General features: G+C 41.3%; 1 protein-coding gene across 1 annotated transcript in view; it reads right to left on the bottom strand.

Annotated features, from left to right (window-relative positions):
• LOC116512949 (gamma-aminobutyric acid receptor subunit alpha-2) overlaps positions 1-22,397 on the bottom strand; it is a 145,754-nt gene that overhangs the window by 65,247 nt on the left and 58,110 nt on the right. Inside the window, exons 5-6 of the mRNA XM_032223650.1 lie at positions 19,211-19,431; positions 15,803-15,885 (exon numbers count right to left, since the gene is read on the bottom strand). Coding sequence (XP_032079541.1) covers positions 15,803-15,885; positions 19,211-19,431 — 304 coding nt within the window. The remainder of the gene's footprint in view (positions 1-15,802; positions 15,886-19,210; positions 19,432-22,397) is intronic.

Consider the following 22,397-nt stretch of genomic DNA (forward strand, 5'->3'; position numbering starts at 1 on the left):
GGCATCTGAGAACTCAACTAAACCTGGATTCAAAACACAGCCCAGAGAGTTGCCCCTGCAGGGCCCTAGGGAGTCTGACAACCAATCAGAATACATTTCTTACACAGGAACAGGAAACAGAGAGGTGGGACTGAACAAGTTATAAAAAGCCTAGCAAGCCCCTCCTTCAGCCCTTCTCTTCTTCTCCATCAATATTGAAGCATGTGATCACCTTTTCTGTTCAGGACTCAAGCCATGTGGCTCTGTCCAACAATAAACCATCTTTCCAAGCAGCCTCCATGTCTCCAGTGTCTTTTTCCCCACTTGGACCCGAACCCAGAAGGACATTTCTTTCATCAATACAAAGAAGAGAAGAAAAAATAGGAAATTAAGGGAAGGAAAGGGAGCAGGAAAGGGGGTGTGTGAAATACAAGGAGAAAGAGAAAAGAAAAAGAAAAGGGGGCATTGACTTTCAACTCTTATCACAGTACAAGATGAACATACTCCAACGTCAGCTTTTGCTTTTACACATTGATATCTAACTAACCATTCCTATAACACCAAATCTTTCTGATCAACAAAACCAGGATCAAAGCACAAAATCCAGAAGTGATATCCAAATAAGAACATATTTTCCTCTTTGAATAAAACAATCAATTAAACCATTCCTGCTTTATCTTCCTTGCTATGGAAATAACAGGTATTTCTATTTGCAACTAGTAATCTTTGTGAATTGTCACCACTTTTATTTACAACATTTATTGTATTCTTTCAAATTCTTTGACCTTACTGAAAAGGGAAAAAACCTTTTTTTCACCCTTTTTCCCTTCAAAGTACTAAACTTAAAAAAAATGCTTTAAAAAAAATCAAAAGTTTCTAATACATCTTTTTCTTTGACTTCTTTTTTTAAATACAATTTTTATTTTCAAACAAACACAAACACACAAAACATATAGCATAAAAACCTCTTCAACTGCATACAGTGTGTCAATTGGTTTGCAAGGTCTTTCTGCATCCTTTCCATAGTCATCACTTGAGCTTCATCAAAAATCACATACTGTCAATCAAATATCTTTGTATACATTATTATTATACTTCATTTGTTTGATTATCACTATTGTTTCTCCACTTTAAACAAGGTATTCTAAATATGTATCCATTTATATTATAATGATTCATTATGTTATCTTCAATATATCCAATAATAAAGATTTTTTTATATCCTGTCATTCTATTATTTTTGCATTGATAACATTATCTAATTATTTTCAATTCCATGTTTTTTCCATTATTAGTATCATCAATCTAATATACATGTATACAAATTGTTATAATTGTTAAACATCCATTAAGCATAGCTATTATTACGTTCTTTTTATATGAAACATTAAATTTGAAGTAAATTTATATTATGGCATTTCATTACATCTCCTGAAATCATCCAATGATATTACATCTTTATCTTCTATTCTATATAGAATTATTTATCTTTTATAAAAAGGTTTTTCAACATCATTTCCATCATCACAGTTTGTATAAAATTTCATATTATCAATCTAGTATATATAAATGCTTTATTATCATTATTGATCATTTATTTGACTATAGCTATTATTACTTTCTCTTATACATAGTACTCAAAATTTAACTACATTTAACTAAATTTTATTGTGACATTTCATTTCATCATCCTGTATCCTTCCAGAAATAGTGCAGTCCAATATCTCTTGCCATTGGTAGAATCTGTATTCTAAGTGTTTTCTTGATAAGGCTTATGTGGACTTCTCTTGACAACTTTTTAGTCATTGCATATCTTATAAAGATTCGAAACCCTCTATCTGTTCCTTTCATCAGCTTGACTTTTGTTATCGCTGGTGCTTCTGCTGAAATTACTTTCATTGTTTCTGCCAAATTTTCTTCCCTTTCTTCATCTATATTTTGACATCTGAGATAGTTCCAGTTCATCGATCTCTCCTTTCCATATTTTGCACTTATCATTTCCCTCCACTCTCGATTTACTGTCAGTGTCAACAATTTTCTTATCACTTTCATATGAACTCTGTCCTCAAATTTCATCATTGTTTTGTAAGTATTCTCAACTCTTCCCTCCATACTTTCTGTATTTTGATCTATAATTTCAAGTCTCTTTTCAATTCTCTCTGTGATTATTAAGACGTTTTGAATTTCTAGCATAATTCTTTGTTGGTCCCTTTTCTTCTTCATGTTGGGCCATTTTTCCAGGTTATAAACACTGCCACTAAAACATCCAAGGCTTTTGCTAGGTTTCAAACAAATTCAGTAAAGTTTTTCAGGTCAAAGCTTTCTCTTTCCTTCTAAGAAACATCTTTATAAACAAGACATTTTCCACTGACCCTTTCAGTAAACAAAGCCAATAGGTTTGTATTATCAGATGTTGCCAAGCCTCTAGCCTCTAGATGGCAGTGTTACATCCTTTCCCTCTGTTTTTGCCTGTCTTTCTAAGCTCTGAACTCCAAAAGAGAAGAAAAAAAAATTTAAAGATTACAATCCGACCGAGCCTTGCGAGGAAAGAAACTTTTCATCCACAAATACAAAAAATGGAAAAAGTATAGAGGAAGAAGGGGAAAAAAAGACCAGTCCAGTTTAAAAGTAAGAGGCATTTGTAAAAAGTCCATCCATAGAAAACAAACAAAATTAAAGTGAAAAAGATAACACGATAGTTTTAAACCAGGGTTAATTCGGCGCTTGCTTCCTTCTGTCTTCAATTTTATTTTAACTCTAAGTCTTTTGGGTTTTCTCTTCTCTAATAATAAGGAATTTTCTTACCATTTCAACACACTGTCTCTCCTATTCTGCTTCCGTTTCAGGGGTCTGTCCCAACCTTCTGCAGACATTTTGCTGCTTCTCTTGTAGCTGGCAAAAAGAGCTTTTTCCTGGATTGATCAGAGGTTTACGATGCCTCCGAGATCAGCAGGATGTGCCCTTTCCTATCACCGGTTTAGATCACTGGTTTAGATCCAAAAGGATCATCCAGCAACAGAGATATCGACAGCAATCCTGAAGCCCCAAGATTGTGTGTCGTGTTGTAGCAATGTCAGGCCCCGCCTCTTTCTTTTTCTTTGACTTCTTAACATACAAGCTTTAAACTTTGGTATTGTGTTTAGATCCCTACCTCCAAACTACCCTTATAGATTTTTTTCTTTTATAAACATCCCTTTTAACATACATAATTTTTCTTTAAACTGATACATTTTCTTTAACTTTCTCTTAATACAGGTACTCTCAAATACATTTTCAATAGGTTTTGCCTACTTTAAAAATTACTTAAGCATTATATACAGGTGAAACTCAAAACATTAGAATATCATGCAAAAATTCATTTATTTCAGTAATGCAACTTAAAAAGTGAAACTAATATATGAGTTAGACTCATTACATGCAAAGCAAGATAGTTCAAGCCGTGATTTGTCATAATTGTGATGATTATGGCTTATAGCTCATGAAAACCCCAAATCCACAATCTTACAAAATTAGAATATTACATACAATCAATAAAACAAGGATTGTACATAGAACAATATCGAACCTTTGAAACGTATAAGCATGCATATATACTCAGTACTTGGTTTGGGCCCCTTTTGCAGCAATTACTGCCTCAATGCGGCGTGGCATGGAAGTTATCAGCCTATGGCACTGCTGAGGTGTTATGGAAGACCAGGCTGCTTCAATAGTGGCCTTCAGTTCTTCTGCATTGTTCGGTCTCATGTCTCTCATCTTCCTCTTGGCAATGCCCCATAGATTCTCTATGGGGTTCAGGTCAGGCAAGTTTGCTGGCCAATCAAGCACAGTAATCCCACGGTCATTGAACCAGGTTTTGGTGCTTTTGGCAGTGTGGGCAGGTGCCAAGTCCTGCTGGAAAATGAAGTCAGCATCCCCATAAAGCTCATCTGTGGAAGGAAGCATGAAGTGCTCCAAAATCTCCTGTTAGATGGCTGCATTGACCCTGGACTTAATGAAGCACAGTGGACCAAAACCAGCAGATGACATGGCTCCCCAGATCAACGCAGACTGTGGAAATTTCACACTGGATTTCAAGCATCTTGCAGTGTGTGCCTCTCCATTCTTCCTTATAATCTGGGTCCTTGGTTTCCAAAGGAGATGCAAAAGTTGCTCTCATCAGAAAAAAAGGACTTTGAACCACTGAGCAACAGACCAGGTCTGTTTTTCTTTAGCCCAGGTTCTGAAGTTGTTTGTTGTTCAGGAGTGGCTTGACAAGAGGAATATGGCATTTGAAGCCCATGTCCAGGATCCATCTGTGTGTGGTGGCTCTTGATGCACTGACTCCAGCCTGAAGTCATGAAGACAGCATCCCCATAAAGCTCAACTGCGGAAGGAAGGATGAAGTGCTCCAAAATCTCCTGGTAGACGGCTGCGTTGACCCTGGACTTAATGAAGCACAGTGGACCAACACCAGCAGATGACATGGCTGTGTGTGGTGGCTCTTGATGCACTGACTCCAGCCTCAGTCCACTCCTTGTGAAAGTCCCCAACACTTTTGAATGGTCTTTTCCTGACAATCCTCTCCAGGCTGCGGTCATTCCTGCTGCTTGTGCACATTTTTCTTCCACACTTTTCCCTTTCACATAACTTTTTATTAATGTGCTTTGATACAGCACTTTGGGAACATCCAACTTCTTTTGCAATTACCTTTTGAGGCTTTCCCTCCTTATGGAGGGTGTCAATGATCACTTTCTGCACAACTGTCAGGTCAGCAGTCTTTCCCATGATTGTGATTCCTACTGAACCAGACTGAGAGACCATTTAAAGGCTCAGGAACCCTTTGCAGGTGTTATGGCTTAATTAGCTGATTAGAGTGGGACAGTTTGAGCCTAGAATATTGTACCTTTTCACAATATTCTAATTTTCTGGGTGTGGATTTGGGGTTTTCATGAGCTGTAAGCCATAATCATCACAATTATGACAAATCACAGCTTGAACTATCTTGCTTTGCATGTAAGGAGTCTATCTCATATATTAGTTTCACATTTTAAGTTGCATTACTGAACTAAATATATTCTAATTTTTCAAGTTTTACCTGTATATGTAAAAAAAATAGATTTTCAAATTTTGGATTAAACCTTTCTTTCAGTTGCACATATCGAGCAGAGAAAAATGCATTCTGATTCCAGTTAACTCATTAAATTTAAGTCACTCCTTTCAGCTTATCTTCATGGAGTAAAATGTTTTCTTCTCTGGAAGTATCAAAAACTTGTAGTCCTTTCTTTTTATCATGAAATCCTCAACCTTGTTAATGTCCTTAAAGAAAAAGTCCCAAATGTGTCTTTTTTTCTTAACGCTTTTCTTTCAGTTGTGTTGAAAGATTTACACTACCATAGTAGTGAAAGTTAATATCAGGTTCTTCTAAAACTGCGATAAACTCCTCTGCATTTTCAGCTACTTGTGAAGTTGCCTCGGAAGTTTGGTAACATTCCCCACATTTTCATCTCAGAAGTAATTTGAGAGGATTTTTTATCATCAGAGAACAGCTGGTCAACAAATTGGCATATTTTACCAAGTAAATTAGATGAAGAGTGGGAAGTAAAGGAGAGAGGTAAGGGAAGAAGAGAGGGATAGGAGAGAGGGCAAGGGGGGAGGAGAGGAGGGGAGAAATGAGGAGTGGAAAGGAGAGAGAGGAGAAGGAGCAAGGAAGGGGAAGTAGAGAAGGGAAGGATGGCAGAGAGAAGAAAGGAGGTAGGGAGGGGGAGGAGAGAGGGAGAAGAAAGTGATGGATAAGGTACAAACATGGTATATGGAAAGCAGAAGAGCCAATAATTATTTTGGGGAGTTGATGGTAAGATGAAGTGATGTAAACATTTAATAATACAATATGATGTTCGCTATGTAAGAGTATACATGTGATTATATGTTATGAAAATGAAAAAATAAAAAACTTTATTAAAAAAACAAATTGGCGTATTTTATTTAGAGACCATTCAAATATATCTCTAATTCTTTCTTCCACCACCTTGACTTCCTCTTTTAATCAGAATCAGGAGATTTTAGCCATCCACAGCTAAGATCAAGCTACCAGTTATTACAATAGCAAACTAAAATCACAGTTTTCAATCAGTTTTTTCTCACCACACTTTCTTATTTGGCTTGCCTTAACAGCCTTCTTTTTTGTTTTTTGAGACAAAAAGAGATCCCTAAAATGGTGCAAGTCTTCAAAAAGGTATAGCAAGCTGTAGCTAGAAAGAGCCTCTTGACTTAAACAAAAAAGATTAACAGTCATTGAAGGTGATTAAGAAGAGAAAGGCATAGCTTACTATCATTTGAAAGGTGAATTCAACCCCAAACACATTGTAGCCCCTCCCCTCCCAGCTTTTGGCATGCAGATAACTTTGGAGTTCAACTCCAGAAACCATTTGCTGGCTTACAGCTGTATTGAAAGATTCCAAGGGGAGTTCTTTGACATACCCTGATCAGGTAGGTCATAAAAACTGATGGGATGCCAGTTCCTTCAGTTAGAAGACAGAAGAGCTATACCCCAAAGAAAAAATATTCAAATTATTCAGAGATCTCTCCCTGGGCATCTGTTCAGTTAGCCATGTTCCCAGGAAGTAACCTTCTAGGCCTCAGATTTGATGTACCCTTAGAGTTGTACTTAATTATTTTATAATTATGTACAAGTGTACACTTATTTCATACAGATTTTTACTTTCAAGTCTATTCACTGATTATACCAATTAAGAGAATTAATTTTAATATGAAAATGAATTTAAATTTGCTTAAATGAATATAACTTAATACACATACATTCTCCAATATTTTAGAACATTCTGTTCCATGTTAAACAGGTAGATAGTTATATTTGTCTTAATATTGGTAAGAAACTCTGTCAAACTCTTAAAATATCAATAACAATTTAAAGCTATCAATTAAATACAGTGCCTATAGGAAAGAAACTTGCTAGACAGTTTGTGATTACCACAATTTGTTCTGTGATGCAATGCACTAATATGTTCAAACATTAACACTATGAATATAATACAAGTAGTGCTGAAGTTAAAACCATTTCTTCAGTGACTGTTCAAAATTATAGCAGCATTAAATGAATAGTACTGATGCCCTGTCCCTGACGTTATGGGTGCAATAATGCCCTCATATTCATATGATCAAAATTCAGGCACTTGGCAACCTGCCTGCACATACTATGCATCCATAGGGATGCTTCACCTCATCCCCCCCCAATATCTGTTCCACATCTATGCCCTTTTGGCTTCTTTGCATAGCCTTGTAATCAGTGACACTAGGCACATCCTTATAAGCAGTGACACCTCTACCAGTGACCTGGTAGGATTCAGTTAATGATAGCAATGGGGAATCTTGGGATTACCATCAACATCTAGTGACACTAGAGGTCTGGAGTCTTTAGCAGTATCATTTCACACAGGCATCTTCTTCAGCCCCAGCACTGCTATTGCTGCTGAATGCTGTCTCCAGCTCCACATTATAGCCAACCACCTTAGAACCACTGTGCAGAGCTCCCATTACAATGGTGGGTTCCGGGTGGTGCAGCCTGGTATGGGAATACTGGTGGTAGCTGGGAGCAGCAGCCACCATACTGGAATGGTGGCTTGTTTGGCCCACCCAGCCGCCTGCGTTCCTTACTGGTTTTTAAGGCATTTTTGAGGCAAACAGGCCAATTGCGCACACGCACACAGCATACGGCACCTGTGGGACCTCCACCGAGTAGCTGGGGTGTTGCAGGGTGGTAGTGTGCGCATGCGCACGCAATGCACATGCTCGACGAGGATGCCCGGCCCTGTTCCAGCAAACCGTTGCGACAGGATCCGGAACCCACCACTGTCCCATTACTCTCCACTTTGCAGACCCTGCTGCACTCAGCTGATCTTAGCTATTTTCCTCCCGTTGCTGATGAGGCACACCCAAGCTGGCCCTTTGTAGCTGGCCATGCCAAGTCTTCTTCCTGAATCATCCTGTGTCATCTCCAAAGAGGCTTGGATGTCGCTAGGCCCATGTGGTAGGATTCAGTTAATGATAGCAATGGGGAATCTTGGGATTACCATCAACATCTAGTCATAAAAGAGCCAAGGTGGTGCAGTGATTAGGGTGCAGTACTGCAGGCCACTTCAGCTGACTGTTATCTGTAGTTCAGTGGTTCAAATCTCACCGGCTCAAGGTTGACTCAGCCTTCCATCCTTCCGAGGTGGGTGAAATGAGGACCCAGATGGTGGGGGCAATGTGCTGACTCTGTAAACCGCTTAGAGAGGACTGAAAGCCCTATGAAGCAGTATATAAGTCTAACTGCTATTGCTATTGCTATGTGATATTTCAGCTAATCACCACATTGCTTAATTACAGAAATTCCAGTCCCATTTATCATTGTAACTCAAGGACTATGTCAGTGTGTCTATTTTGAGTCAATCCAAGAGCAAAATACAGTAAACAGAGGTTGTCTTTCAAATGATAGTTTATATATAAGGAATATATACATACACGTACTAGGCAAAGTCAGGCAATCAATCAACTATAGCACGGAAGCACAACTGGAGAGAGGGACACCCTCACAGGGCCTTTCTTATCTATACAGCCTCTTAAAGCTGTAACAGCCCAAAAACCTTGCTGACTTACATCATTGTAGCAGCTGGTCAGCTCTTAAAGTATTTCCCTGACACTCCTCCCCTTTAAAGTTGAACAGCTGAATGCTTTAATATATTCATGATGCCTTCTATCTCTATTATGTCCTTGCTTCCTGCTTTGGTTTCTACTCTCACTGCTACAAACACTACTAGTACCATTACTACTGCTGCTGCTAGAACTGCTCCTACTTTCATTTTCTAATGACTCTGTACACTCTGTCTCTGTAAGGTCCTGCCGCTACTCCCCAATCAAGAAAGTACAGATTCTTGAGACAGCAGCATTTCAAAGGGAACCTTTTATTGAAAGGGAGTGATTGCAAGACAAAACCAAAGCAGGTTCTACAGTCCCCTTAGTCAATTCCATTAGGGTAAAGGAGTTAAAAAACCCTCCCCTCAGTCTGATGTTGAATGAGCCAATCCACAGGTGTGAAGATGTTGTAAAGATGGTCATCCTGGGAAGGAGATAAGGGATTGTTCCCAGGCACTTCATTCAGGAGGCTTTCTAATAGAAGAGGTTAATAAGTGAATAAATGATCCAGGCCCCCCTCCCCACAGAAATGGCAGTATCATGATAGGGATCTGACATTGCCCCCCCCTCTAGAAAAATGAGTGGTCCATCTGTAAAGAAAGCACAAGAGAAACAACATAGTAAGTTATTTGGGTTTGTTAGTGTACTGCGAGTGGAATGTTTTCAAAAATGCGGGGACCCTAACATATTTTTTAGATACTCATTCTGGGAGGGGTGGTGGTAAATGCTTCCAGGCTACTATATATTGTGTGGAGCCATGCGAGACTCTAGAATTTCCTTAATCTCAAAGTGTTGTTCCCCCTCAATCATGAGGGGGAGGAATGTCTGCAGGTGGCCTTAGGGGGTAAGGTAATTTCAGCAGGCTGCAGTGAAATACTGGGTGGACTTGCCTAAGTATTTTGGGGAGAAGTAATTCCACTGTCACTGGGTTAATAATCCTAGTTAAAGGAAAAGGTTCTATGAACTTAGGTCCCAACTTTTTGGAGGGTTGCAAGGACTGTAGGAACTTGGTTGATAAGTAGACCTTATCCCCTATTTTAAAAGGTTTTGGCTTTGTACTTTTTTGTCAGCCTGAGCTTTAAAAACAGCCTTAGCCTTGCTCAGAACCAATCTTAGTACAGGGAAGGTGTTTTGCAGTTGTCACATTACTTTTTAAGGGAGGGTATGGTTGTCTTTTCTACTGGGAGCTCTGGCATTGGGGCAAAATCCTGGCCTGTTGCAACTCAGAATGGGGGTGAATCCAGTGCTAGAATACACAGAGTTATTGTACGTATGCAAACTCTGCAAAAAGCAGGATGTCAGTCCAATTATCTTGTTGATAATTAATAAAACATCTCAAATATTGCTCTAAAATACTGTTAGCCCGTTCCAATCTGCCATTAGTAGCAGGACGATGACTAGAACTCAGACCCTGTCCAGTACCTAGAAGGCCCCAAAAATGTTTCCAGGACTGTGAAGTGAATCAACCCCCCTCCCACCCCAATCAGATGTTTTCCTTTGTGGGGCCTCATGCAGGCGATAGATGTGTTGCAAGAACATTTTTGCAAGTGCCTCGGTAGTGGGGATTTTTTGGCAGGGGATAAATGGACCTGCTTGGAAAATAGGTCCATTACAACCCAAATAAGTATAATCTTTATTGTCATTGTACTTAAATACAACGAAATTGGTTAAAAATGGCAGTGTTCCCCCCACTTTCAGGCAGCTCTACAATTAAATCCATAGAGATCTCTCTCCAGGGTGCTGAAGGCTTGGCTATGGTTTGTAAGAATCCTGGAGGTTTTTCCCTGCATCCTTTTTTGCTTCTGCAGAGACAGGGCAACTGGCAACATAGCTTTCTATGTCCTTATTGAGGGATGGCCATCAGAACTGTCTTTTAATAAGGTGCAAAGTTTTCATAAAGCCAAAGTGGCCAACCAGTTTGGAACCATGGCGTACTTTCATGAAAGGCAGCCTCTGGCTAGCTGGAATGTATAAGTTACTCCCCCCTCAACCAAGCTAAGTTATCTCTAAGTATTTCTATGGGCTTGAAACCATTCATCATTTAGTAAGGCTTGTTTGAACACCTGAAAGGTGGCATTGTCTGCTAGGGGGTCTTTTTAGCTTGCACCTGGTTATCACCTTGGCCGCCTGTGGTTTTCTGGACAGCACATCTGTTAGAAATCTTTTCCCCCAGGAAAATATTTGAGGCTGAAGTTGAAACATTTAAAATATTGATCCCAGAGCACATGTTTTGGGGAGAGTTTCCGTGGGGGTTTAAGAGCTTCCAGACTCTTATGATCAGTCCACACTTCTAATGGGATTTTGTTCCTCTTTAGGAAATGTCTCCAGCTAAGGAGAGTCCATCGCACTGCATATGCCTCTTTCTTCCAAATAGCCCTTCTCTGTTCAGTGTCTGTTAGTTTTTTGGAGGTTTATGCACAGGGTTGTAGTTGGTCCTGTTCATTTTCTTAGAGTAGGACTGCCCTGACAGCCACATCTGCCTGTATGACAAAAGGTTTTTCTGGGTCTGATTGGCTCAGCTGAGAATAATTGTTTCCATTTCTTGAACACCACCTGGCATTCCATAGTCCAGTTTAAGGGTTGCATTAGCTTTGGCTTGTCTCCTTTGTTTTCAAAAGATTAATGATGGGGAGTTCAATTTGCATGAAAGCTGGGATAAATTGTCGAGAGAAGTTTGTAAATCCCAGGAAACTCTACAGTTGCTTGCACTTGAAGGGAGGGGCCCAGTCAATCACCACTTATACTTTCCCTGGGTTCATCTCCATGCCCTCATGGGATATCCGGTATCCCAGGAAGTCTATTTTATCCTTGTGGAACTCACATTTAGACAATTTTACATAAACCTTAATGGCATGGAGCTTGTTTAGGATTGCCTGGACAAGTTTTATGTGCTCCGTTTTTGTTTCGGTGTATATTAAAATGTCATCTAAATACACCATAACTTTTTATGTGCTCCGTTTTTGTTTCGGTGTATATTAAAATGTCATCTAAATACACCATAACCTCTTTGTATAAATGCTCATGGAGCACCTCGTTTATAAGTTGCATGAACACAGTGGGAGCCCGTTGTAGTCCAAATGGAAGCACTTTGAATTGGTAAAACCTCAAGTGGGTTTTAAAAGCTGTTTTCCATTCGTCCCCTTCCCTAATCTTGATTCGATAGTAAACCTCTCTTAGGTCCAGTTTTGAAAAGATTTTCCCCTTGGACAGGCGGCGTAACATGTCCTTCATGAGGGGAAGATGGTACACATTCTCTATGCTTACAGTGTTTAGATTTCTATAGTCCATGCATAAGCACAAAGTCCTATCTTTCTTTTCTTGGAATAACACCGGGGCGGTAATTTTTGGTCGTGTTGGTTCGATGAATCCCCTAGCCAAGTTCTCATCTATGAAGATCCTCAATTCCTCAGGTTCTCTGGGGGACATGCTATAGATCTTGAACTTTGATAGTTTAGCGCTTGGGAGGATCTCAATAGCACAGTCTATGTGATGGTTGGGGGGGGAGCTCGTCGAAATGCTCTTTGCTGAATACTTCAACTCAGTTCTTATACTCCTTGGGAATGCCCTGCATTGGTGCAGCTCTACCATCCAAAGCTGTTTCTTTATTTGAATTTCCTCCCTTCAACCATCTGGTCTGGTCACTGCCCATTGGAACCTTAGGATTCCCTGCTGCCAGTTTACTCTGGGATTCCATTTCCTTAGCCAGGTGAGTCCCAGGACTAATGGCCACTCCATTCTGGGTGCCACAATGAAAGTGAGTCTCTCGTTGCTATGTCCAGGGGTTCTCTGGCAAGAATGGCAAGTTCACCCTCTGTGACTGACCCCTCTAACTGGCAGAACGCGATAGGATTTTTTAAAACTTCCATAAGCATATGCCCAATTTTCCTACCAGGTTTGGGCTAATCAAATACTGGGTGCACCATGAGGGCTAGCATTTTTACTTTTTCCTGCTCTGGGGACGAATAGTCTTAGGGGCAGGGTGAGATCTCAGATTGGTTTGCTTACCAGCGGGTCGTCTTCAGGGTCTCTCTCAGATGGGCCCATTTCCTCCCCAGGTGATGCCAGAGTTCATTCCCCTAATTTTGCAAGGGGGTGAACCTCCATGGCCTCTCCACTTCTCAGTGCAGTGTCTTTTCTCAGGGCGTTGTTTTCACGGGCTTTCCTCTGGACAGGTGTTCTGGCTTTTGAGTGGGAGTTTTTGAATGACCCTCAGCTGCATGGTGCTCCTCCTTCCCGCATTTGAAGCAGGCAGATGATCTTGGCATCAGGGGGGGTTGTGACTTGAATGGCTCTTGCTTCCTGTGGGGTGGGGATCTCTTACAAGCTCTTCCCCCTCAGTACTGGTTTCTGGCCATGTCAACCTCCACTTCTTCAGCCAGGATGTACCAGTTGTGCAGGCAGTCTGGGGCCCCTCGAGCCAGGCAGGCATGGTAGAGGTCATCATTCAGGCCATCTTTGAACCAGCTCACTAGGATATCTTCTGGCCAGTCCATTCTGCAGGCGAGGTCTCGGAACTCTTCAATGTATTCAGCTACCAGGCGGCACCCCTGTTTCACAGTTCTGATGCAATCACAAGCTTTGCAATCTGCCAAGGGGTCCTCAAATCAGTGGTGGAGAGCCATCATAAATCGGTTGAAGTTCCACAATTCAGGGGCATCTGCATTGTGGAGGGTTACCATCCAATGGTCAGCTTCCCCTTCCACGGCCAAGGTGATGATTCAGACCCGATCACCCTGGGTATGGAAATCCCTCCTGTACTCCTGCACATACATGAAGACATGTGCCAGGAAACCCCCAGTTGCTGCAGATTGCCATTGTACTTCCCTCCCGGGGAGGGGGGTCTTCCTCTCCAGTTGTGGCACTCTGGGCTGGACAGGAACATTGCAAGGGCTGGTGCTGTTCATGGTGGATTCACCTGGATGGCTGCTTCCCCCCTGCCATGTCTGCTTGACTTGCTGCTGCTGGATCCGGAGCAGTGGTCCCAGCCTCGTTGGCTGCTGTTTCTGCCTTGCCTCCTCTTTGGTGTCAATCTAATTCCTCCCTGGTTCTCAGGTTTTCAAGAGTCTCCATCACAAAACAAAACCTTTCTCTTGAGGTAGTCATCTCCACCCAGTTCTTCAATTGGCTCTTCCTGGTCCGACAGGGCTTCTAGCTCACATTTCCAGCCTGGTGATTGCCCCAGGTGAGGGTGACTGCTCAGATTCCTCCACACCAGTTATCCTTTTTCCCCATTCCGATCAACCATCTGAGCTTTGTGGGGGCCTCCAAGTTGGCTTCAATGTCTTTGATGGGGCAGAAGGAGCTGGCTTCTGGCTGCGTGGTGGTGGAGGTTTCACCCCAGCATTCTTCCTCTCCTTGCTCACCGCTTTGCTCAGACATTGTGCGCAGGGTCCCCTAGGTAGAGCGAGTTTGCTTCTCTGAGTTGACCACTTTTGCAGACCCTGCTTTATGTAAGGTCCTGCCTCTACTCCCCAATCAAGAAAGTACGGACTCTTGAGACAGCAGCATTTCAAAAGAACCTTTTATTGAAAATGAGTGATTGCAAGACAAAATCAAAGCAGGCTCTAAGGTCTCCTTAGGCAATTCTGTTAGGATAAGGGAGTTAGAAACCCCTCACCTCAGTCCGATGTTGAATGAGTCAATCCACAGGTGTGAAGATGTTGTGAAGGTGGTCATCCTGGGAAGGAGATAAGGGACTGTTCCCAGGCGCTTCTTTCAGGAGGCTTCAGAACTGAGACAAAGCCAATGACCCTTCACCTTACACATTCCCCAAAGGTAAATCAAAGCAGAGGGTAAATAGGTGTCAGAGCTAGAGTTATAAACTAAGGGATTAGAGGATACGTAGAAAACAGGAACAGGGTAATAGGTGAATAAATGATCCAGGCCCCCCTATCCACAGAAATGGCAGTATTATGATAGGGATCTGACCGTCTCATTATTTTCCATTACATACTGCTTACCATCACTTGGCTGAATACATTCACTTTCTCTATCCAGGTCAGTCTGGTTTCTCTGTCTGCTTGACATTTTCTTTAACTTCCTCCATTTATCTTGCTTTTCCTTAGGCAATGACCATGACCATATCTCTTGGGTTCATTATTGATGCTACCTACTCTAACTTCATTTGCAGTGAACCACTCAGGAAGAATACCTTTATAACGTCTTTCAGGTCTCCTAGGTATAACTCTGTTTGTTTGCCTTGAGTTTTTCCTACTCACAGGATACACCCTAGATTTTGCCTTCTTACAAACATCACACTCTTAAGTAAATCTTGCACTGCTTTGGCTTTCGTTTTGGCGTATGCCCCTCAGGTAGGGCTGGCATCTTCTGCAGTACTCTGCAACTTGTGTGCCCAAATCTGCTGTGCCAAAAATGTACACAGTTGTCATGTGTGTGAGTGTTCATAAGTGTTTGTGCACAACATTCTCCTGCCTTCCTAGAATGTACAGACCATCCTGCTTAACTCCTTGTGCACAAATTCTTCCATCCTTCCTTATGGATATTATCCTCCAGCAAACAGTATTTCACACTCTTGACTATCTAACCTGGAAATATTCAAATCTATGATCCAATTGAGGAACATATAAGACATTGTCTAATGTTTCTCCTATCTCTGGTACATAGTCTTTACCTTCCCCTTTAACAACAGATTGCTGTCCATTGGCCAAAATAACAAATGTTTGCTTAGCTGGCCTCAAGCCAGAAAATGTTTGTGGATTATTAGCAATATTCTGACTCACCCCACATCTTTTTGCAGCATTTTTCTCATCCATAGCCTCCTTCATGTCATCATTCCATCAAGCATTTCCACTAGGAAATGTCACACATATTTGTGCCATTATAACACACACAAAAATTCACTCTACTATTAGCAGCATTAAAACCATCTTTTCTTAAACTTTACATTCATTGTATTACAAAATTAGATTATTTTTTCAAATAGGATTTTTACTATCCTGTCTTGCAATTGCTCTATTTTCATTTTGTATACTTTTATTTATTTCTTTTTCTTCCATGTTTATTATTTCCCAAGAATCACTCCTAACCTTAATAGGCTCTCATTCAGAATTTACCACACTTTTATTCTTCATAAGTCTAGGTGAAAAAATATCATATATTTATCATATAGGGCTGAATTAGTAATCTTACTTACAGCTGCCAAATTTCAATGGGCATGAATGAGCATCCATAGGAAAATCTTCTAAGTGCATTGGACATTCAGCCTGGACTGTAAGCCTAGAAGAGAAAATGCCAATTTATGGTTATCTTCTGCTAAGAGATTATGAAAATCAATTTCTCAAAAATTAATTGAATCAACACAAAGATAATTTATATTAAACTAAATATCAATTTAATGCAATTTGCTGGTTTATATTATAGGCTCCTTCAATGGACACTGTTTTATCATGTCAAAACATTAGACATACTTTATTCACAATTATTAGGAAGGACCAACTGAATAAACATATAAATTATACAATCATAGCTTGTCTAATAACAATTAGAAGTCTATGCCACATGGATAAAGAATTATAGTCCAGGCAAATCTTTCATAGTCAGAGGAAACTAATGGGTAATTTAATTTCTGCCGTTTCAACCAAAGAAAGGAAATAATTCCATGATAAAAATGGAGATAAACATACCACAGGATACACTATAATTAGGATAGCTGTCTCATTTTTATGTCATTATTTGAAGCATTTAATACAGTATAAAGATTTAGGTTGCCCCATTCAAATATAACTGTCAGACCTGGAAGCCAAAACATAACCCAATCTTTGAATTACTGCAAGAAGGTTGTAATTTTTCTTCTAGATTTTTTATCTCACTTTTATTATTTTTATAAATATGTTGAACATATCTAATACGCCTTCCTCATCTTATTTTTACATAGCAGCGACCCTGTGAGGTGAGTTGGGTGAGAGAGAACGACTGACCTAGTCAGCCAGCCAATTTTCATGCTTAAGGCAGAAGTAGAACTCCCTCCTAAGCTTGGTGCCTTAATCACTAGACCAAATGTCATATGTCAATATATAGTATAAGTTTACTGTACATGACATATAGCTAATACAGATAGTCCTCTAGTTATGAATATAATGGAGACTGTCCATTCCATTTCTAACCCAAGGATTCATGAGAGTGAATCTCATACCTTGAATGAGATCACTCCCTGTTTTCGCCCATGCATTCGATAATTGAATGTGCGGCTCATTAAGTCCACATGAAGTATCTTGGGGTGGGAAAGGCCATAGGGGAGGGATAAGAGCCGAGGTGGTGCAGTGGTTAAATGCAGCACTGCAGGCTACTTCAGCTGACTGCAGTTCTGCAGTTCGGCTGTTCGGCTGTTCAAATCTCACCGGCTCAGGATTGACTCAGCCTTCCATCCTTCCGAGGTGGGTAAAATGGGCATCCGGATTGTTGTTGGGGGCAATATGCTGGCTCTGTAAACCACTTAGAGAGGGCTGAAAGCCCTATGAAGTGGTATATAAGTCTAACTGCTATTGCTATTGCTAGTGATGGTGCAGGCCTACCCCAACCCATAAATACCTCATTCTCCCTCCCTGGGGTCCCCACAATTGCTTCGCCCCACCCATCCTGCTGCACTGGGAGACTTAACTTATGAAGATCTGTCTCCTCTCCAGCCTGTTTCTTTACCTGCTTCCTCCTTTCTCATCAGCAAGGGGTTGATGAGGTCTCTGGTGATGAAAAAGGAGGCCTGGCCTCCTTTCTTGCCAGAGATCCACTTGATGAGGACTGTGGCAATGAAAAAGGGGGCCTGGAGGGCCATGCATAGCTGTCTCGGCCTTTTTCATCACAGAAGGCCTTATCAAGTGGATCTACAACAAGAAAGAAGGCCCTAAAGCAGTGGTAAAATTCAAAATTTTTTACTACCGATTCTCTGGGCATGGCTTGGTGGGCATGGCAGGGGAAGGATACTGCAAAATCTCCATTCCCACCCCACTCCAGGGGAAGAATATGGCAAAATCCCCATTCCCTCCCCACTCCTGGGGAAAGGATATTACAAAATATCCATTCCCATTCTGGAGCCAGTCAGAGCTATTATTTGCTGGTTCTCTGAACTACTCAAAATTTCCGCTACTGGTTCTCCAGAACCTGCTGAATTTCACCCCTGCCCTAAAGGCCTGTTCCAGATGTGTGGATGCACAGAGCTATTAGGAGAGGAGAACAACTGAGGACAAGGAGCCAACTCGGGAATGAAGGCATACATGGACACTGAATGGCCCCTCCCTGGCTGGGGAATAAATAGAAGGGGAGGGGTGGTTGCAGGAGACAACCATTCAGACTTTTTTCTGAAGATTTGCTTATCGTGGTTCGTGCCTCAGAAACTGCTTGCCAGAACTTACCATATTTTGGGAGTATAAGACGCGCCTTTCCCCCCCCCAAAAAAAGAGGGTGAAAATTTGGGTGCATCTTATACATCGAATGTACTCCCACCCACTCCCACCAGAGGGCATGGAGGCAGCAATGGTCTGTGGCAATCCCTGCAGCCTGGAAGAGTTGATTGGGGGTATTCTGGCAGTCTGATCCACCTGCCAATCAGCTGTGCTGGATCAGGCTGCAATAAGTGCCAAAGCTGACCTGGCTGGTCAGAGTTTGCAATAGCAATTGCATTCAGAAAGCACACACAAGTAACTGATTCAGCAGGATTCAAAATAATAATAATATACAATGCATTACCAAAAGTAGGTTTTCTAAGGTAGCAGTAAATACAAGCAAAACACAAGCAGTTTCACTTTCAGTTCTCAGCTAAGCCAGGCTCCTTCCTGTCTCCTTGCTCACACAGCAAATTTGAGAGTCCAAATAGCCTTCATTGGCTGACTTAGTTGCTATGCCTATTCATTGGCTGACCTTGTTACCATGTGCCAGCTGAATACCATGGATGCTGGTAGGCAGAGGCAGAATTTTTTTCTTCTTATTTTCCTCCTCAAAAACTAAGGTGCGTCTTATACTCCAGAGCATTTTATATCTGAGAAATATGGTAACTTTCAGTTTTGCGACTGGAGGTTCCTGGCCTGGCAGGTATCACAAAGAACTGATAAGATCTGTTACTCCAATTAACCCTTTGAAGGATTATTGCCTCGACTTTCCATGTGCGTGAATGCCAGTAATTCACAGGAGCTAAATAAAGAGGGTTTTTTGGAACAAGAAGTCTATTTCTTGGTTCTGCTAAGCTGGGTCAGAACATCTCCATTTGCAAACATCTGAGCCTCAATTCGCAGAGAGATCTCATGCTACTGATCTCATGTGATCTCATAGTACGTTAGATCTGTTCTCTGCAAATACAAAAACCTGAAGCAACGAAGCAGGCAAGGAAACATGACAGTAATTGAGTCTCCACAGGTAAAGTGCCTGTGAAGACCTGGCTGAGAGGGGATAGGCAGGGCAAATGTTGCAGAGGCATAATTTCAGGACTTGTTCATAAACACTAGGGTGTGCTTATCGTGTAACTTCAAATGTTCACTAAGGGAATGCTCCTAACCCGGGGATTATCTGTATAGGAAATACAAAGAGAAAAGCAAATGAAAAGAAAAGCTCATACCTCATAGTATATAAAAGAGTACCATCATCTTGGATTCGTAATAGCTTGTTTGGCATAGTCATATTATGAGCTACTGACTTCTTTCCATTATGAAAGAATGTATCTGGAGTCCAGATTTTGCTGGCCATTAAATTATTCAGTCGGAGAATGTTCATAGGACCCTTGAATTTTAGCCTTTCATCTTTCCATTTTTGGCGGAAGAAAACATCTATTGTGTACTCCTGTAGTGGAAAAAAATGTTTCAACATGACAGTCAACTAAAAACAACAAGGCAGGTAGGCAATCCTTGATAAACAATTCTTTTAAAAAATAAAATCCACTGAAAAATAAATAATTCAGGAGATCATAACAAATTTATATGGGGACTGAATTTATAATCCTTTGAAAAGATTCTGGTCTACATTATAGAGATTGTTTTAGTAGTATTTATATATTGGAATCTAGATTACTTATAGGTCAGTTTCTCCAACACTCACATTTTTATTCCACATTTATATGATGATACCTTTTTCTAGAGCTATTCAAGTTTTCCTTCCATTTTTTCTCCCCCCTAAAAAAAGGGATGGTTTTTTTCTGCTGTAGTTCTCACAAGACAATGCTATTTGTCAAATGGAGTAGGCACTGATTGTGCTTTGCAACCTAGAGACTGTCACTGAAGCTTGCTGCAGCTTGGACACCGGGGAGGCTGGAGTAGCGCTGTCCAGGTTTGGGGAAAGGCGGCCTTGGCGGTCCGGCTTCTCTCAGTGGGAAAGAAGAGGCGCTGCCTGAGCCTGCGGAGGCTCCGACTTCTCCGGCAGGAAGTTTAACTCCAATCCCAGTCAGGAGAAGGCCCCAAAGCTGTTGAGGGCACCCCAATGGCTTGGGAGCTGGAGAGGCAGAAGAATGGAATGTTGGAGACCATTCAGGCAGGGCCAGGGTTGCAGTCGGCGGGGAGGGGGAGCTAGGCTAGCATGAATGCTGCTTACGTGTGTGTAGGCAGGAGGAAGCTACTGGGAGAACTGGTTCAGGGGCATAACAGGCCTGGGTCACTACCGGTTCGAGCAACTCAGGCCACCAAGTTATTACCTGTTTGGCCGAACTGGTCCAAACCAGTAGGAACCCACTTCTGATCCATTTTTATATCCATATAACTTGTCTTAATACTCTTCCCACTCTCTTGACATCAGTTGAGTCTGTCAAACACTAATAGTAGGAGCTTTTAAATGATGGATCATCAACTTTGAATTGCCTAGAAAATACAGTATTCTAAGCATCTGTTTTCAGGCCTTTATGAATATAAGATAACTTTTATTGTCACTTTTCCTGTGTACACAGTGGCACACATTAAAAATGAAATTCTGTGGGGGGTTAGGGGGGAAGGGGGGAGGGGGGATATATAGTAGGTGTTAGATCTCAAAGTAACGCGACTGCACTTGTATACTGTTGCTCTTTAATCCCACTGTAAAAATAGGACAAGCTGAATATATTAATAGATAGTAGAAATACACCGAAGGGAGGAGTAGAGGGATAGCAATAGTTAGACTTTTATACCGCTTCATAGGGCTTTCAGCCCTCTCTTAGCGGCTTACAGAGTCAGCATATTGCCCCCAACAACAATCTGGGTCCTCATTTCACCCACCTCGGAAGGATGGAAGGCTGAGTCAACCTTGAGCCTGGTGGGATTTGAACAGCCGAACTGCTGAACTGCAGTCAGCTGAAGTAGCCTGCAGTGCTGCATTTAACCACTGCGCCACCTCGGCTCGAAGAAAGAGGGGTAGAGAGGGTGGGAGAGAGGATTGGAGGGAGGGTGAGAAGGAAGGGAGGGAGTGTACCGGGAGAGAGGAGTGGTAGAGGGGGAGAGGAAGTAGGGTAGAGGGGAATGATGGAGGGAAGATGGAAAGTTGGAGGGGGGGGGGCGAAAGAAAGGGTGTATGGAGGGTCGAAGAGGTACATTGGGTTTCTATTTTGGGGGGTATTGTTGACAAGAGGAATGGCTGTGTTTATTGTTTAATGTTATATGGCCCCGGTTATGCACAGTATATATGTGACTGTATGAAAATGGAAATGGAAAATAAAAACACATTTACACGGGGAAAAAAATGAAATTCTGATGCCCACTCTCAAAAGAACGCATGCACATGTGCATACACACACATACACACCCATTTGGTATCCATCCAGTCCATTTTGAATACATAGCAGAAAAAAAAGTCTTGAGAGTTAACAAGGTTGGTACTATATGTTACAAAGTTATTACAGAATCTAGTTATTCTGCTTCAATTATCACGAAGCCTCCTCCCAGAAGGTAACCAGGAAAACCAGTCATGGAGAGGATGTGTGCATATCCTGATCAAGCATTGCTTATAGTCCATATCCTGGACAGAAGGAAGTGAACTTCTTTTATGGATATTTTTAGCTTGCTTCTGATTGATGTTGTTTATTATTAATCTGCTACTATTTGTTTTATATATTACTTGTTCATTTAAGCTGCTTATATGCTGATTTTTTGATATAATGAAATATTTCATTATATACTTTGCATTATAAAGTACATTAAAATCCTTGTTCACAGACTCAACCAGTGGTGGGTTTCCATCTTTTTTACTACTGGTTTGCTCGTGTGCATATTCGCACGTGCCACTTCTGTGCATACACAGAAAAATATGTTCTCTGTGCAAGAAAAATATGAGCTCAAGCTTTGCAAGTCTGTAAAGCAAAGGAAAGCTAAAGTAGCAATAGCAATAGCAATAAGACTTATATACCGCTTCATAGGCTTTCAGCCCTCTCTAAGTGGTTTACAGAGTCAGCATATTGCCCCCAACAATCCGGGTCCTCATTTTACCCACCTCGGAAGGATGGAAGGCTGAGTCAACCCTGAGCTGGTGAGATCTGAACAGCCGAACTGCTGAACTGCAGTCAGCTGAAGTAGCCTGCAGTGCTGCATTTAACCACTGCGCCACCTCGGCTCTAACAGTAGCAACGTAACTACTGTTGTGATTTCACTTAATGGCTGCTTTGCTTAACAACTGAGTTGCCAGTTCCAATTCTGGTTGAAAAAAGAACTGGATATCACCTCCATTTTCACCAATACACCAAATCCACTTATTGTTTAATGTTTAATATGTCTTGGGATTTCTGAGGAGCAGATTTATCATTCCTCATAACTTCTTTAGAAGCTTTTATGAAACATTCCTTTCAGGCACTGTTT

The sequence above is a fragment of the Thamnophis elegans genome, chromosome 9 (assembly GCF_009769535.1).
Source record: "Thamnophis elegans isolate rThaEle1 chromosome 9, rThaEle1.pri, whole genome shotgun sequence".
NCBI classification, from domain to species: Eukaryota; Metazoa; Chordata; class Lepidosauria; order Squamata; family Colubridae; genus Thamnophis; species Thamnophis elegans.